This window comes from Rhipicephalus sanguineus, chromosome 1, assembly GCF_013339695.2.
Source record: "Rhipicephalus sanguineus isolate Rsan-2018 chromosome 1, BIME_Rsan_1.4, whole genome shotgun sequence".
Classification (NCBI taxonomy): domain Eukaryota; kingdom Metazoa; phylum Arthropoda; class Arachnida; order Ixodida; family Ixodidae; genus Rhipicephalus; species Rhipicephalus sanguineus.
In genome coordinates this window covers 76455469-76474166 of record NC_051176.1, presented here as the reverse complement: position 1 = coordinate 76474166, position 18698 = coordinate 76455469, and the positions used below count along the sequence as shown (strand labels likewise).

The 18698-nt window shown below is 46.7% G+C and overlaps 1 protein-coding gene across 1 annotated transcript; it reads right to left on the bottom strand.

Moving 5' to 3' along the window:
* Window positions 1-13588: 13588 nt before the first annotated feature.
* Window positions 13589-17517, bottom strand: LOC125758075 (uncharacterized protein K02A2.6-like). The gene is made up of 2 exons (XM_049414787.1): window positions 17409-17517; window positions 13589-15525 (listed from the first exon to the last, which is right to left on the bottom strand). The coding sequence occupies exon 2, from the start codon at window positions 15116-15118 to the stop codon at window positions 13643-13645; it is 1476 nt and encodes a 491-aa protein (XP_049270744.1). The 5' UTR covers window positions 15119-15525; window positions 17409-17517; the 3' UTR covers window positions 13589-13642.
* Window positions 17518-18698: the final 1181 nt, after the last annotated feature.

Below are 18698 nucleotides of genomic sequence, written 5' to 3'. Positions count from 1 at the left end.
CTATCTCTATCTATTATCCCCATCCGCCTACGACTTCGTGCTCTCCTGCCCGTTTCGTTGATGGGATGCATACGAAAATTGGTACGGCATACATGACCGCATTACGAACATAAATGACGTAGGTCACAACATGAAAATCATGACACGCATGTCATGAACAGCATGATTTACATTCCACGGCCTTGAGGCTCTTGCGGACGTTCCGTTCATTTCATATATACGAAAATTCGTATGGCGTGACAAGAGTTCATGACGAACATAATGACAGGTCCTAACATGAAAATCATGACACGCATGCCATGTGCAGCATGATTTACAGACATGGTCTCGGGGCGCTCGCGGTAGATTGATATTCACCAAAATTGATATTGCGCGATGTGACTGTATGAAGAACATAAATAACAGGGGCTACATGAAGACCGTGACATGCATGTCATGGATGTCATTATTTACATGCCACGCTCATGGTGCATTCGCGGCCGTTTCGCTAGCTTGATACACACCAAAACTGGTATTGCGTGACGCGGCTGTACGACGAACGTAAATGAGAGGTGGTAACATGAAAATCATGGCATGCAAGTCATGTACGACATGATTTACATGCCACGCTCATGGTGCGCTCGCGGCCGTTTCGCTAGATTGATATGCACCAAAATTGGTATTACGGGATGTGACTGTATAAAGAACACGAACAACAGGTGGTAACATGAAAACCATGATATGCATATCATTTGTGCACTGCTTGTACCTAATGGTGCACATGCGTCTATGCAACAAACGCCAATAATTACATATGTTCGAGTGAATTCATTGGACGTCTATTCGGAGTAGTTGAAGGTCGATATAAATAATCGTTACATAGCACCTACAGTATAAACCGCAGGGCTCATCAGATCTTGCTCACCTTTGCTTTGCACTGCATTGACTTTGTATTGTGGTACTGTTTTTGAAAGCGGTATTGATGCTGTTCATGTGATTTGGTAAAACTATACTTTTGCTAGAATTGAGTTTTATGGGTCATTGTGGTTTTGATGTTCCCTCACTATGTATAAATATTCTTTTCAGGTGGTGTACAAAGACTCATTCCACATCTCGAGATATGTTCCAACACTTGCTACAAGCGTTTAAATAAATGCTGTTGAATTTCACCACCATGTTCTTTGACTGTGTGCAGTTCACTGGACGAACAGGTCCTGTAGGAACCATGCTAAGACGCATGCGATGTAGCAGCGAGGTGAAAACTGGAAATTCTTCCATTTCTAGCTGGGAATGAAGAATTGCAACTGGAAATTTTGCCATTTCCTGCTGGGAAATATTTGCTGGAAATATTTCCATTTCCAGCTAGATTATGGAACTGGAAATTTTTCCAGCTAGATTTTTTTCCCAGCTGCAGCCTTTCTGCTTTCCAGCTAGATTATGGAACTGGAAATGTAATCCAGCTGGATTTTTTACCAGCTCCTTTCCCAGCTAGAAAAAGGTCCAGCTGGGCAAAATTTCCGGTTCCATAATCCAGCTGGAAGTAAAAACTTTTTCACGTGGGGTGTCATTTTGTGCTCTGTATACCATGGGGAAAAAAAGTTTCAGGGGGAGGGGCACGGGCCCGTGTGCCTCCCCCGCCCTCCTCCCCTGGCTACGCCACTGGCTGAAGCAAACTAGAGCAATAACCTAGATGCCTGTGTCGGATTTTCGCAACGCGCCGCTCTTGGTTTATTTGTTCAACAAAGTTATGCACGTGTCTCTGGGTCTCAATTGTATGCCACCCACTCTTTTTTTAACCATCGTCACAGACAACATCTCGTTTAAACGCGCCCACATTAGCTAATGCCAGTATCGACACGATAGCGCACTCAGGCTGTTTTGTTACTCCCACGACTCTCGCAGTAATAGTTCACTTGTCACGGAAGAGCACTTAACTCACACAAAGTATTCTGGACGCAGCTTGACACGGCCACTGCTGGGCCACGGTAAATGCACTTCACTCAGCAGGCTGCTGCACTGCGCGATCCGCCGTCAGGTCATTTCGTCATCATAACCAGCACTTTTCTGTCGATCCACTTGCATGGACTATTTGCTACTTCATCAAAATTTTCGTAGTGGGCGGCCTAATCAGCTTGAACACTTCAACGATGCTAAAAAAAAGTTCTTCAACTTCCGCAGGCGAACTGCCATGTTAATTTGTTGAAGGCGGAGTTCTCACCGATCGCCGGCCGCGCGTTCACGGGCGTTGACCGTGTAGTACACGTCGCGGGCGTTGTTTGCGTGATAACTTTGCGTATTCACGAGTAAACAGAAACACAGGCACGTCTACAATACGAACTTGTATATTTTTAACAAAAACGTTGCGAGACGAACGATCGAGGCAGCAGCGACGAGGCGACTGTCGTAACTTGACTTGGGCACGACCACTGTGTTTCCAACGCACGTGCTTGGCGCGTAACCAAAGACGATCGGCCAAGGTCAGGGATGCGCTGGCTGTAGCTCGAGTTCACCGGCCGCATTCGGCGCCAGCACAGGAAACACTACACGACGTGAACGTGGACTTCAAGCCTTGAGCACTCTCACTCGGCGTTGTTGCTATAACTGCATCTCAGGTGCGTCCGTAAATTCGAAACAAAACCGACAACGTCAGGCAACGAGCGTCCAATACTGAGCCCTTATGTCGGTTTTTCGCCTAGTAGGTTCCCCTAATACGCACAACACATGTGTACAGACAACGACAATAACATACGGGTTCTTTGGTGAGACAGGCGAGCAAGGGCGTATTTTTAACCCCCTTTGTGGCTTGCGTGCCGTCTCTTCTTTTGATACGCCCATTTCACTACGGAATGAAATCAGGTGATGCCACGTTAGTACTCCCTAATAATAGCTATGACAATTAAGCGTGAAGTATCGTCAACTAACCTGTTATTGCAAGACAATAAAAAGATTTAGTGCCTATGAAAACTTGACTGAAACGGCTCGTTGGAACGCTCATGAGAAAAACGGATCATTTAGTATAGCAGTGGTTCTCGAATCCCCTTCCTAACGGCTTTAAGATGGCTCCTAAATATTTCCATTATTATAGTGCAAACTCAATTTCGCTGTTTTGCTAAGCAGTGCGCAGGATGTTTGTTACTGTATAGTCAATGCGCGCCCACATAATTACATATTTGTTTTCGAAACCACCTTGGCAGAACTGTAAACACAAGTGAAACATAAAAGTGTAAACAGCAGCAGAAACAAAGCAGACAGTTTAAAGTAAGAATGAGGCTAACATTGGTTTGAGCAGCGGGACATAAAAAGGAGGGACAAAAAAGGACAGCGACGTCCCTGTCTCTCTTCCTTTTTGTCCCTCGTTTTGAAGGAGTACTGACATGAATCATGAAAATTTTCATTGACATGAAAATTTTTCGGGTTGTTGTTCTAAATGAAAGCACGGGTGTCGAGAACCGTAAAAAGAGTGTCGTTGTGCCTGGGGATGCATTGCATATATTTTTAATACCGCTTCTTTCAACCAGCAGTATCGGTTTTGGTTTCGAGAGGGTGGCTTCATAGTGACGTGTCAAGTTTGCCCGTGACGTCACGGGCAGACTGCAACCCACGAAATATGACCCTGTTGTCCTTTGCTGTCGGTCGAACGTGGTTAATGATGAGTGAACTGTCGTCCAGTGCCTCCGCCAGCGATTTCTGTGATTTAGGCTGCATGCAGAACCCAGACTTCGCAAACCAAGCGAGCTGACTTGAAATGTCATAGGGCTATCCATGCGGTGAAGCTGCCTTGCAGATGCTGGGAGATGAAAACTTTAAAATCAAACTTAAATATTTATACGTGTTTCCCGGATGTTGTGTGGGGAGAGCGTTAGCTCTACATGCCAAGGAAACAAAAAACGTCCGTTTTGCTGCACTTCAAAATCGTGTCAGTACTCCTTTAAGTTCCGCTGCTCAAAACAGCGTTGGCTATGAACCAACTAGCTCCGGCAAATACAGTTTTGAAGAATAAAGCAGAGAGCTTATTTTGACAGCACGTTACAAGAGACATATTGCCGTGACCAGACCGGAAAAAAGCAGTTCAGAGCGCTAGGTAATCTACGGGATCCAAGAGAAGGACAACCAAGAAAGCATGCACTTGTGCTAACAACCAAATTATCATTTCAAAAACTCTTTGAATAAAGATAGCAGGAAGCTAATAATAATAATTATTAGGGTTTAACGTCCCAAAACCACGATACGATTATGAGGGAAGCCGTAGTGGAGGGCTTCGGAAATTTGGGCCACCTGGAGGTCTTTAACGTGCATCTACATCGAAGTACACGGGCCTCAAGTATCTTCGCCTCCATCGAAAATGCGACCGCCGCGGCCGGGACTCGGTCGACAGCAGGAAAAAAAAAGATGGGGTACACGAACATATCTTCTGTTAGATAAACACTTGCCCTATTAGATCTAACATCGGTACTAGAGGTGCTACTGTTGAATCCTATTTGCAGATAAGTCAATGGCATGTAAGTCGAACCTACATCCACAAAAACCTTCAAATCGCCGATGTGTGAAAGCCACGAGACGCAAAGCAACCCTATGCTTCCGACGTCGTAACGAAGCATCACGCAGGAGAGCGGCATCAAAATTTGCGCGTTAATCGCCGCACGCATTGTGGTACGCGGCGCGGAACAGCGGATAAGGGCAAGTGTCATGGCACTGGCACTAGTAAAAAGAAAGAAAAAATCGAGAACACGAAAGGCACGTGAGCTAAGTGTAGATGTTCGCGCTCTTGTTCTGTGGATACTGTGCGAGCGCTGTCATGTTACTGTACTCAACCGAAACGGACGCGCACACCTCATCGCCTCCTCTTACTAGTGGACTCTGCCAGAAAAATAAAATTATGTCATTGCCTATAGTTTTATTCAGGCGTTTTAGTGACACAAGTATCAGCTTGAGAAGCGCAGTTGAGCCAGCGATTATTGTTTCATAGGGTGGTGTTCCTAGAGGAGTATCTTGTATCTTAAGATACACGATACATTATTGAATGTATCGGAAATACAGATACAGATACTCATCTTGCGAGACGTATCGCGATACAGATACAAGATACCCAAAGAGTATCTAAGATAGTATCTAAGATACATGTATCTTCGATACTGCCCAGCACTGCGCTCCTCACACGTAGTCGCGTAGAGCGTCGGGCGTGTTGACTGCGCAGCATTGAGCTGTGCCCGTTGTCAAGCGGGGGTGGGTCAGTGACCTTGGAAGCGGCTGCGATTCTTGACATAAGGCAATCGAATCTACACCGTGCAGCGGTCCAGTCGTCTTCGTCGTCTTCGAGATTCGCGCACCCGGAGCACGAGGGCCGGTAGTGAAGATTGCGCTGTGAACAGCAGGAATTCTCGGACGTTTTGAAGTTCACCCTCAGATGATGTTACATAACTTAATACTTAAGAAAATAAGAGAGAAAGCTCTTTAATAAAAAACACAAAATTCTGCCGGCGTACCTAAAGGCGCCTACATGCTACTCTGTATTGGGGAGGGGATTGAGGACGGAAAGGGCCCAGGATGAGGAGGGCAGGAAAGGAGAAGAAAATAAATGAAGTTAATATGATCGTTGTATGTACATATTACAACGTAATGATGATGTAAGTTAAGTTACAGTTTATCAATTCGGTTAATGTCCTCAGGGAATCTGAACACAAACTTTAAAATCTGACGTTGCTGAGAAGGAAAAGACGTAAGTCCAAGCATTTTCCCGAAATCTAGCAGTGCTTGGGAGGTTGAGCATATTGTACATTGCAGACAAGTTCTTTCTCCTCTGTATGCCTGGCAATCTAATAAATTATGTTCTATTGATTCTAGAACACCAGCAATCACAGTATGGGTCAGTGGTCAAACCAAGGAGGCACATGTAGCTATTGGTGAATGCTGCGTTGAGGCGAAGGCGATGATAAAGTGTCTCAAGGTGATGGGGAAGGTGATGCGGAGGTATTGTTTTTTAAGTCAAGGTCTATGGAGCGGAGATAGAGGTCTTTTGGTGAAAGGTTCCATAATTGATCCCTCTCTCGGTGGGCGTTCTTCTAGATAATAGCACACGCTCTGACTTATACAACATTATTAGCAATTTAGCCCTACCAAAGCTTCAATTGGCCAAACATAATCATCGTGGGCTTGGAATAAGTATGAAAAGTGTTGCAGGATTGGGCTATATGCCGTGAGTCTCCTAAATAGTGAACTGTTTATCATAACATGATGTCCTCGCGGCATTTGGCACTGCTTGCTATAAGAATTAGTAGCCGTTCCTCTTCATCTTATGCTTTAGCCTTTTTTAACAGGAAAGCTGCTTATTCAGTCGGTAACTCGTGCTCCGTCGTAAAAAAACTATCATCATGATGAACCGGCGCGCGCTTTCTTCATTCTCTTTATAGAGAAGCTGTTTAAGCTAACGGTAACTTGTGCTCCGTCGTGCAAAACTCATCAGGTGGGTATGCGCCACGGGATTTGGGCAGGGCCCACTGCCTACAGCAGGTGCGAGTGTCAAACTAAAATGAACACATGAAAAAGAGAGAGAGATAGAAAGGTATAGAAAGAAAGAGATGGAAAATAGAGAGAGAGAGAGAACAGAAAGAAAGCGTTGAAAAGAAAGAGGAAGAGAAAAATAAAGAGAAATGGGGGGAATAAATATATAAAAAGATAGAGAAACAAAGAAAGAGAGAGGAAGCGATAAATAGAGAAAGGGAGAAAAAGAAAGGGAAGAAAGAGAAATAAATAGATAGAGTGAGAAAGAAAGGAAAGAGATGCAAGAAACATAGAGAAAGAGAAAAAAAGAGAAGAAGAATGTAAGACAAAAATAAGGAGAACCAAGGAAGGCGGCCCCAGCTCCGCTCTTCCTTCAGGCTTGTCACGACTAGTGCACAACTGCCATAATTTTTGCTGTACCCTGCTTTGCTCTCGCATGTTTCCATTGTCTTTGAAATGGTCTGATAGAAGTTTCTCCTTTGGTTTCTTTTCTTTACTTTTCTGTACCTTTCTTTTTTTGAAGCAGAAGAATACGGCGCTTTCTTCTGCAGCCCTTGCTGGAGCACGACTCGGCTATATGCTGTTCCCGGAGCGCGCCCTTCCCCCTCATTCCAAAGCCTCCTCCTCTTCCTCCTCCTCCTCCTCCTCCTCGGGCGCTCACTTCTCTCGCAAATTTCTAAGTAATCTTGACGATTTCTGACATCGCCCCTACGCATGCCTGTACGCCAGTTCCGTAGCCAGTGATTTTATTCGGGGGGGGGGGGGGGCATTGCTGCAGGCCTTGACTCTTCGAGAAAAATAGCAATTTTTAATAATTACCTTCGGTAAGACACCCCTCCCACCGCCGAAATTTCGGGGGGAGAGGGGGAGGGGCTATTCGACCCCCTGTACCTCGTGGCTGCGGGCCTGGCGTACGCTATTATCGCCTGCGTCTTGATCAATCTCCTGTAGTGCGTGTGAACCACGCCTCCTTTATAAAAAAATTAAGGCAGCTTCGCACTAGGGTTGCCAAGCCTGAATGAAGTGCGGAGCTGGGCGGCCTGCCTTGTTCCTCTTTTTCTTTCTTTTTATCTTTCTCTGTTTCTTTGTTTTTCTATGATCTTTCTGTTTTTTGTGTCTTTGTTGTCTCTGTTCATTTCAATTCCTTTCTTTCTTCATCTATTTCTTTCTTGTGCTCTCAGCTCGCTGTTTTTTCTGTCTTTTCTGTATCCGTTCATTTCTACTTACTTCTTTCTCTTCTTCTCTTTGTATTTCTTTCTCTTTCTATCTTCCTTTCTCTTTCTTTCCCATCTTTGTATCACTTCAAAGCTTTGTTCCTGAGCAAAATGATACTCAGCAGCTAAACTTAGTCATTTACATAGCAGACATTTCTCCTCTGAAGTTGCCGGTGAAAGAAAACGTCATTGTCGGACGTCCAACGCCAGGCGCAAGAAGGCGGAGATCGTGGGTCTCCAGGGAACTTTCTGCTTGGACAAAGTCTGCCTTCAATGCCTGTCTTGCTTGCTGTGAGCATTAGGGCTGAAGAAACTACTGCATGCGAAAACCCGACTCGAGTGTGCTTCTAGAGAACTTTTGTAGCATTAGCTACACTTGCTTAGCCGGAGCCGATTTCGCGTGGATCCTCATGAGCCGTGCTTCGCATGCGCGAGGATCAGTGATGTCACACAGTTGGCTCACCGGAGCCGGCATCTCACGCGCTCTCAGCCGCCGCCGCGCGCGACTCGCCGCTGCTGGTCTGCGCATTCGAGAGGACTGATGTCGTAGCCATGGCAGACACACTGGCGCCGGCGCGCGGGCAGCTATTCGCCTTCGCTGTGCAGTCGCCGCCTGACACTGCACTGGAGCCGCTTGGTAGCGCCTCTGACTGGCGTTTGCAGGTGGGTAACGCCATAGAGAAGGAGAGCGCAAATGCTGCACAACGGCGCAGAAGAGCCGAGAAGCTTATCTCATCGGATTACGAAGCAGTTGCCTGGCAATTAGCGGTTCAGCGTACGAAGAATGAACAGAAGAAGGCTAATAATCCTAGACAATCTGGAAAGCTAAGAATAATCAGGTGAACCTTTGCTAACGCTACGTATATCCTGGCATACCCGAGCAAACAATACTACGACGGGTACAACACGCATATGTACCAATTTGCACTTCAAAGGAACACTTCGTCAATTTTATACTCCGTAAACACGAGAGAACATATTTAAGCCATAAAAAGTAGGAGAATGCAACCATAGCAACATGCTCGCTCACTTAAGTGGTTACGCGTGAACGTCGATTTGGGAACTTTGGCAGCCTTTGTAACTCTGACCTCACAAAAATAATGGAACATGTTTACGGAGATTAAGTTAGTGCACACATTGGCCTTCGACTCTGGGGAGCTTAAAGCGAATCGAACATGGCTTGTTATTTTTAAATTGCATTGCAAGGTATTGTGTTTTTAGAGACATGCCTTCACTTATGCATTTATGGTTTGCGTTTGACATCATTCTCGAAACTAATATTTAAAGCAATTGTTAAACTAATGTGTGGCAACACTCTGGGAAAATTTGAAAATTCTGAGCACTATAGAAGCGAAGCGAAAAAATCTGAAACTAAAGCATTATGTAGCAATGTGCCGTATTTCCGTTTTTTTTTTGTCATAAAATACGGGCAACAAAACTGTAAGATAACAACATTCACAGCTACAATAGTTATTTTGTAGGACCTCGTGAAAATACCATTCACGCGCCATTCGCAAAAAGCGGTTCTGCTGAGTGAAGACTTCCGAATTTTTTTGACTAGGGCAATTTTTTTTTCGCAAGAGCAAGAATGGTTTGGTGGCCCTGGGGACACGTACAGCAATATATATATTTTTCCAGTAAAATTTAAGGGGGTCCGCGGACATGCACCGACGTGCTTATCTGAACACACCCTATAGAATTTAGGAATGATACACAACAGTAAATAATGGGAAAATTCACCTGCTACTCCGCCAATCCCCTGCAATGGGTATGAGCCATGCCCAAAACAACCACTGATACGAGGCTCAAACTTAACCATATATGCACTGTAGTCGCCTTCGGTGCATTGGCTTTGAGCTTCAGCCACAGGAACGGTTTTGATGCTGTTTCTGCTTTTATTCGCGAAACAAAACGAACGGGATTTTAAATTCCTGCTTCTAAAGGTATTCTTTTAGTACTTTTGAATCAGTCAAGGAAACCATTCGGTGAGACTTAATTACATTATTCCAATTTTTATTAAGGATAACCATTAAGCTCTCTTGTCTGAATGCAGAGGTAAGTAATTATTGCACTCTTTCCTTTACACCATTGCTTTTCTCTTCTGTTTAATCGTTATTCATTTCTATGCATATGTAAACTTTCATATGAACAATTCTTGGCCAACGCCCCAGTGCGGGTACGAGCCGTATGTGAGGGAACAACAATGGCAACAGCAAGTGTAATTTACTGAGGAGAAACATTCTCAAAGCGGTGTTTAATCGAGTTAGTTTGGAGTTCATTGCCTCTAATATTCTATCCTTTGGAGCCTCCTCATCGGGTCATTGTCACCGGGATGTCTGTTCCGCTGTACAAAAATTTTTAATTGAATCAGGGTGGTTTTGATTTCGAATTTATAAATTAGCATTATTATTTTTTGTAATTATGCTATAATTCATTAGTAATACAATTCAAAAGTGACCACATTTATTTATAACTTATTCCTTTCTTGGCCAATCCCCCAGAGTAGATGTGAGCCACTCATAAAGGCGATCATCACCATCATCATCATCATGAGGCGCATACCAGGCAGGACTGAGAGATACACCCGAATGCATGCTAGAGCTTCTCGCGAGCGCGCGCGTGCACGGTGATCTCTTGCAAACGTGGCCTCGTGCTCGCCGCTCGAAGCGCGCCGCTGTCGAGCTACCAAGGGCCGGATACCAATCAACTTCCTCAGTTGCCTTCCCTGGAGTCGAAGCTGGTTTCTTTGCTGGACGAATCGATTCCAGGTAAGATACGAAACCTCTCAATTCGGCAATGGCGCAGGAGCTGCATACGATTAGGTTTAATTGCTCTTAATTGGGCGCATCCCGCCGGTGCCGCCCCTGTTGAGCCATGCTCGGGTAGACCTCAAATTTAAGCGTTTATTCAACTCATTCGATCACTATGTTCGTCTCCGTTCTCACTTCTTTGAGCCCACTCGATAACTTTCACTGTTGAGAACTCAGGATTAGAATTGAGTGTAGCGTAGTTTTCCATGTTTAGAAGGAATGGGGCTTTCACAAAGTACGATTCACAGCACACAGCTAAAAGCTAAAACGTTTTAGTCTTAAGGCCAAGACCCATGCATAGACCGAACGCGTCGCGTTGAGGCGTGGCCTTCGCGATGCTCCTGCCGGAGGTAATCGCGAAGGCCACGGGTGAGGAAAATGGGGTGGAGGTAAAAACGCCGATGGTGGTGGTATACTTTAGAGAACGCTTGCACGCGCGTTCGGCGCAACGCCGTAACGTCGGAGCGCACGTGCGAAATGGAGCAGACGACGTATGTTTGACGTAAACGCTTCGGCAGTTCACGTGACTTCTGTGACGTCGTGTAGTCGTGCTTATGTCAGCGAATGTTTTGGTCGTGGGAATTTTGAAATCTGGAACTCTGCTTGAGAGAAGTTGCTCGATAATAAATTACCAGCGATGCATGCTCATAAATATTCCGGTCGTTATCATAGCCCCTCGAAGATTAAGCTTTGAGTGCCCCCGCAAAAAAAAAAGGTCGTTGCCTAAAGACGAGCTGTAAGCCTCAGATTATCCATCGTTAGCTAGTGCCATGTGAGCGCCCTGAAGAGAATATACTTACCCAATTGTCGATGCTCTCTCATGCTGCGGTGTGAAATTATTATTGAGGTTCTGTTGTCTCTGGCGTTGTTGTTAAAACGTGAAACCGACAGTCATCGCGTCTTTGGCTTGCTGTTCTGCCATTCTAGCGCTTTTAAACAAAATATCCTAAGAATCCTTGACTCGCGCTCTCACGCAAAGGGTCTAAAGAAGGCCTCGAAACAGACGTTGGGAACTGGTTCGGCAGAGTAGATTCTGGTAGCACCATTCTCACTCAGAGAAATGCAACTAAACGGTCCGTTGACGCATTTGAGGCACAAAGGCCATATTTTGAAATGTATCTATTTTAGGTCTTCTCGAAGACCAAGACGTTTGTAGCCGTTTCGAGATTCGTGTTAGAGGTTTTTTTTTCGTGGGTGTCGCCTTGTGTAACAGCACTGCAGAGCTAGACTGGATACGGTACTTTCACTAACGAAATTTAGTATGAAAGAAAGTTGAGCTAGTTCCTGGGCGATTCACTTAAAAATAAACATGGCTGATCCCTCTGTCATAGGAATCAGTATAACACGAAAGTGAAAAGTGTCTTCAGAGACGTAGTTGAGCGTTTGTTGTGCATTCTTTGGCCCCAAGCACGAAGGAATAAATGCTACAGCAACACATTGTAATGTCACGCGAAGAGCAGCAGGCAGCTCCAAACTTGCCACGCCCGCTCAAGCAGAAAGGAGGCACGGAAAGAGGAGACACAGGATGAGCGCGAACTGTCACAGTTGTGACTTATTTTTTTTTTTTTGTGAGCAGCGCGCTCCTTTCGCAAAAGCAGCTCCTGCAGTGAGCGAAGTGACCTTCGTGCTCTCAACGCAAAATTGCGGTGAGAGCACAAGACGTACGAACCACCGCCATCACTAGATAAGCGCGCGCACGAGCAACCAAGCCCTGTAGAGGCGCGCGCTCATCCGCGTGGTGCGACGACGTTTAAAGTGCGCTCTTCTAATGTCCCTCTTCGAGCCCCTCGCACCACCCAGCCAGTGATGTACCCCCAGCCAGTAAAACAGGCTGATGTACCACTGATCTCTGAGTACCGCCACTCTCAAAAGGTATATATAAATAGCTCGCCGTTAGCATAGCATAGAACGCGCCGTCAGTGGTCGAATGGTTTCGCGCCGCGTGCTGCGGAGCGAGGGGTCGTAAGTTCGACTCCCGGTGACTGAACAGTTCTAGTTTTTAAATGCGAAGCATTTCTTAGCGAACTTCTGCGACTTTGAGCGTATCTATCTATCTATCTATCTATCTATCTAGCCGCCTACGACTTTGTGCTCTCCTGGTCGCTTGGTTCATCGAATGTGCACCAAAATTGGTATGGCGTAACATGACTGTATGACGAACACAAATGACAAGTCATAACATGAAAATCATGACACGCATGTCATGTACAGCATGATTTACATCCTACGCTCATGGTGCGCTGGCGGCAGTTTCGCTAGCTTGATATACACCAAAATTGGTATCTTGTGACGTGACTGTGTAATGAACATAAATAACACGAGTTAACATGAAAATCATGACACGCATGTCATGCACAGCATGACTTACGTGCCACGCTCATAAATGCGAAGCATTTCTTAGTGCACTTCTGCGACTTTGAGCGTATCTATCTATCTATCTATCTATCTAGCCGCCTACGACTTTGTGCTCTCCTGGTCGCTTGGTTCATCGAATGTGCACCAAAATTGGTATGGCGTAACATGACTGTATGACGAACACAAATGACAAGTCATAACATGAAAATCATGACACGCATGTCATGTACAGCATGATTTACATGCTACGCTCATGGTGCGCTGGCGGCAGTTTCGCTAGCTTGATATACACCAAAATTGGTATCTTGTGACGTGACTGTGTAATGAACATAAATAACACGAGTTAACATGAAAATCATGACACGCATGTCATGCACAGCATGACTTACGTGCCACGCTCATGGTGCGCTGGCGGCCGTTTCGCTAGCTTGATCTAACCCGAAATTGGTATTGTGCGACGTGACTGTATGACGAACATAAAAACTCGAGTTAACATGAAAATCATGACACGCATGTCATGCACAGCATTGTCAAGCTCGTCAGAGTGATCGACAGACGCTCGTTACATCGTGACGAAGAAAAAGCCCTCTTTAATGTTTCGTCGTGAAATATATACAGTCAGAATGATCACATGACTCGTGATAACCGGATGATGGAAACAAAGATAGCGCGTGTCTCGGCGCTTGTCTCCGGAACAGGCGGCCACGGAATGCAGCAGGATGAGGTCACATCTTCCCCGTTTTATAAGCATCGTGGGCCTGCCAAGAAAGAAAAACATTTCACAAATTAGTCATCAATACCGAGTCTTTTCGGAGCTCGTATGACGCGCCCATATCGCGTCGTTCTTTGCTCTGGACTTGAAGTTTCGTTCGATGAACGAGGCTCTTGGATGTCAGACGACTTCGTAGCTACGGTGTCTTTGTCCGTCGCGTCCGTCGGCTCGTTGTTTCGTGGATGCTGCTCCGACTTTACGGGGCTTGTTTCTCCTCCGTGTGGGAGAAGGAACAGATGACGCCTGTTTCTGCGTACGGTTTTTCCTTCAGTTTGGACCCAGTAGGATCTCGGTGTTTTGGAAGGACGAAGGACCGTGCCCTCGGCGCCTCTGTCTTTCAGCCATACTTGAGTGCCTGCGGATAGACAGGGAAGAGGTCTCGCAGCATGACGTTTGTCAAAATACATCTTTTGTTTTTGTCTGTATTTTTCGTCTTGCTCTTTCCAAGAAGCCTTTACTACTTCTGGCCTTAGCGCGGATGGCATGCACGGTACTTTTGAGCGTAAGCGGCGGCTCATTAGCAGCTGCGCTGGACTATAGCCTGTTGGACCCGGCGTGTTTCTATAGTTCAGCAAGGCGATGTAGGGGTCCTCTGCCTTCTTCAAAAGTCTTTTAAGAGTCCCTACCATGCGCTCAGCTTCCCCGTTAGCTTGTGGGTAACGAGGACTTGTTGTGACATGCCTAAAGCCGTAGTTTCTTGCAAAATCAGCAAACGGGAATGAGATGAATTGTGGTCCGTTGTCAGATATTACCGTTTGCGGTATCCCATGCCTGGCGAAGCAGCTTTTCAGATGCTGGATGACCGCCTTCGACGACGTTCCTTGATCCAGCAGGGCCAGCTCAGGGTACCTGGAGTGATAATCGACAACGACAAGATAGACAGCTCCTTTCATCTCAAATAAATCAATTCCGATTTTCTGCCATGGCAGCTCGGTTGTTTCAGATGGAATCATTGGTTCGGAAAATTGGGTACGCTCTATGGAGCATGCTTGGCAGTTGGCCACGGTTTGTGCAATGTCTTTGCCAATTCCTGGCCACCAGAGGCATTCTCTTGCGCTCGCGCGGCAGCGTGCAATTCCCTGGTGTCCCTCGTGAACCCTCCGAAGCATTTCTTTCCGCAGAGCTCGTGGAATCACCAGCCTTGAGTCTTTCAAAAGCAACTGCTTGCAAACCGTGATGTTACCACGATGCGCCCAGAATTGCTTGAGAAGTTGTGGTGTGTGGTGCTTAGCGGGCCAACCTTGCATACAAGCTTCGAGCAACGACGCACATTCGGGGTCATTTGCTTGCTCTGAGCGTATGCGTTCGAGCATGTCGTCGGAGAACGCATACTGAACGACTCCCTCCACGTGAGCCGAAACGTCTGCTTCAGACAACTCTCCGACCGAAAGCGCCGTGTTCATCACTCTCGCCCGTGAAAGTGTGTCCGCCGTAGCAATGCTTTTCCCCGGGACGTGTGTAAGCGTGAACGAGTACCGCATAAGACGCATCCTGAACCTTTGAATTCTTGGCGGTAGAGAATCGAGAGGATCTCGACCCAGTAGCGGTAGGAGAGGTTTGTGATCCGTTTCAAATAGGAACGTGAGGCCTCTTAGGAATTCGTCGAAGCGTTCCGCAGCCCAAGTTAAAGCTAACGCTTCTTTTTCGATCTGTGAATACCTCTGCTCTGTTTTTGTGAGCGCTCTGGAGGCATATGCTACTGGACGTCTCTCACCAGATGGCTGATCCTGGAGGAGTACTGCGCCAATTCCTAGTGAAGACGCGTCCGCCGATACAATTGTCGACTACCGGGGGTTGTACCTCGCCAGACATCTGTGAGCTGAGAGTGGTCTTGATCTTCTCAAAAGCTGCCTCTTGTTGAGGTCCCCAAGACCAGTCGCTGTCTTTGTTGAGGAGGCTGCGTAAAGGAGCAGACATTGAAGCTGCATCAGGTAAAAACCTTGCGAGGTGGTTCATCATGCCTAACAAGGATCGAACCTCAGCGACGTTTTGGGGTCTGGGCAATTGCTTGATTGCCCTAACTTTCTCGGGGTCTGGACGCACGCCGTTAGCATCGAAGATCATTCCCAAGAATGCAACCTGTTCAACTGAGAAACAACACTTTTCCCTGTTGAGAGTTACGCCTGCTTGTTGAAGTCGTTCGAGGACGTTAAAAAGCCGCTTGTCGTGTTCCACTTGGTTCTTGCCGTACACCAGAATGTCATCCAAGTAGTTCAGTACGCCGTCTAGGCCTTCTAGGACTTGCGAGAACTTTCTTTGAAAAATTTCTGGTGCGGATGTAATCCCGAACGGCAACCTGCGGTAGCAGTACCGCCCGTACGGCGTGATGAACGTCGTGAGCCTTTGACATTCCTCGGAAAGCTTTATCTGGTAGAAACCAGAATGCGCGTCCAGTTTAGAGAAGACTTTGGCTTCCTGGAAGCTTCCCATAACTTGCTCAATTGTTGGCAGTTGATGACGCTCCCGTCTGACGAACTGGTTCAGTTGAGTCAAGTCAACGCAGATCCTTACTGCTCCAGACGGCTTCATTACAGGAACGATAGGCGCGCACCATTCTGTCGGTTCTTCGACCTTCCGTATCATTCCTTCTCGTTCTAGCCTGTCCAGTTCTTCTTTGACCTTTTCTTTCATGGGAATAGGAACCCGTCGCGGTGTAGACAGACTGTACGGGGTTGCATGTGGCACAAGGCGTATAGTGTGTTCTCCCGATATGGTACCCGTGCCTTGGAATATCTTGGGATACTTGCTTCCGATATCGTCAGCAGTGTCTAATCCATCTAGGAAACGAACAATTCCCAGAGCTTTGATGGCTGGCAGTCCCAACAAGGGCGTGCGCAAGTTCCGCACGACGTAAATGGTTTGTTGTGAACTGCTGTCTTTCCAAGATATTTTAGCGTCAAACTTTCCGATCGTACGGATGCTAGTATTGCTCGGTCCTTTAAGATCGGTTGCGTTTTCCAGAGAAGGCGGAAGAAAAGGATAATTTTCACCGACGACTGTCACCTCGGCTCCCGTATCTACTTTCATGCGGAGCGTCTGGTTGTTTATCTTTACCGTGACGAAATGCTCAGATTGTGTGTTCGCACACTGCTGGACCGTGCCAATAAACTTGCTATCAGCTTCGGCGATGCCATCGAGATTTGTGTCTGTTTGCTTCTTTTTTCGGCATGCCTTTTCATAGTGGCCCAACTTCCGGCAAAATCTGCACCTTTCTTTTTGCGCTGGACATTTGTTTCGCGGGTGAAATGGTCCGGCACAATAGCTGCAGTTATTTTGATGATAAGCGGGCTTCTGACAGCGAGTGAACGTGCTCTTTGCAGCAGCTTTCTTGGGCTTTACTGGGGCTACGCAAGCTTCTGGGACTGTGCCCTCGTGCTCTTTTAGCTCTGCTTGCTGTTGCTTTACGGTTTCGCTCGTACGCACTCTTGCCAAAGCAGTGGCCATCGTTAGCTTAGGGTCCATCTGTAGTTCCTCCGAAAGAACCTGGTCCCGTAGTCCTACTACGAAGCGGTCTCTTATTAGGCGTTCCTTCATGCCTTCGAACTCGCATCTGTCTGCTAGCTTGCTAAGCTCGGTTGCGAACTGGTCTACTGTTTCTCCCAGTTGTTGGCGGCGTTGATTAAAGCGAGCACTTTCGTAGACTATGTCCTTGGTATGGACAAAGTAGTCGTTAAATTTAGACTTTACGAGCTTGAAGTCCTCCATTTCTTCGTCTTTTACGTTTAGCGACCGAAGAATCTCCCTCGACTTTCTGCCCATAGTATAGAGAAGAGTCCTTACTTGAACTTCGTCTGTTTTCTCATGTAGCCCAGACGCGAATCTGTAGTCGTCAAATTCGTCCATCCAGGCGGGCCAGTCCGCTGCGTTCTGGAAGTCGAAGGGCTTAGGAGGCTTGATTCCCGCCATTCTGAAGCGTTGTCGCCGGTACGGCTTGTCCTCGTAGACGCAGCTGCCGGTCGTGCGCTTGTTGACGGGGCCGTTGAAGCGCTACTTGGCTACATCGGAACCACTTCTGACACCATGTCAAGCTCGTCAGAGTGATCGACAGACGCTCGTTACATCGTGACCAAGAAAAAGCCCTCTTTAATGTTTCGTCGTGAAATATATACAGTCAGAATGATCACATGACTCTCGTGATAACCGGATGATGGAAACAAAGATAGCGCGTGTCTCGGCGCTTGTCTCTGGAACAGGCGGCCACGGAATGCAGCAGGATGACGTCACAAGCATGACTTACGTGCCACGCTCATGGAGCGCTGGCGGCAGTTTCGCTAGCTTGATATACACCAAAATTGGTATCTTGTGACGTGACTGTGTAATGAACATAAATAAGACGAGTTAACATGAAAATCATGACACGCATGTCATGTACAGCATGACTTACGTGCCACGCTCATGGAGCGCTGGCGGCCGTTTCGCTAGCTTGATCTACCACGAAATTGGTATTGCGCTACGTGACTGTGTGACGAACATAAAAACACGAGTTAACATGACAATCATGACACGCATGTCATGTACAGCATGACTTACGTGCCACGCTCATGGGGTGCTGGCGGCGGTTTCGCTAGCTTGATCTACCACGAAATTGGTATTGCGCGACGTGACTGTGTAACGAACACAAATAACACGAGTTAACATGAAAATCATGACTCGCATGACATGCACAGCATGACTTACGTGCCACGCTCATGGGGCGCTGGCGGCGGCTTCGCTAGCTTGATCTACCCCGAAATTGGTATAGCGCGACGTGACTGTGTAACGAACATAAATAACACGAGTTAACATAAAAATCATGACACGCATGTCATGTACAGCATGACTTACGTGCCACGCTCATGGAGCGCTGGCGGCCATTTCGCTAGCTTGCTCTACCCCGAAATTGGTATTGCGCGACGTGACTGTGTGGCGAACATAAAAACACGAGTTAACATGAAAATCATGACACGCATGTCACGTACAGCATGACTTACGTGCCACGCTCATGGGGCGCTGGAGGCCGTTTCGCTAGCTTGATGTACCCCGAAATTGGTATTGCGCGACGTGACTATGTGACGAACATAATAACACGAG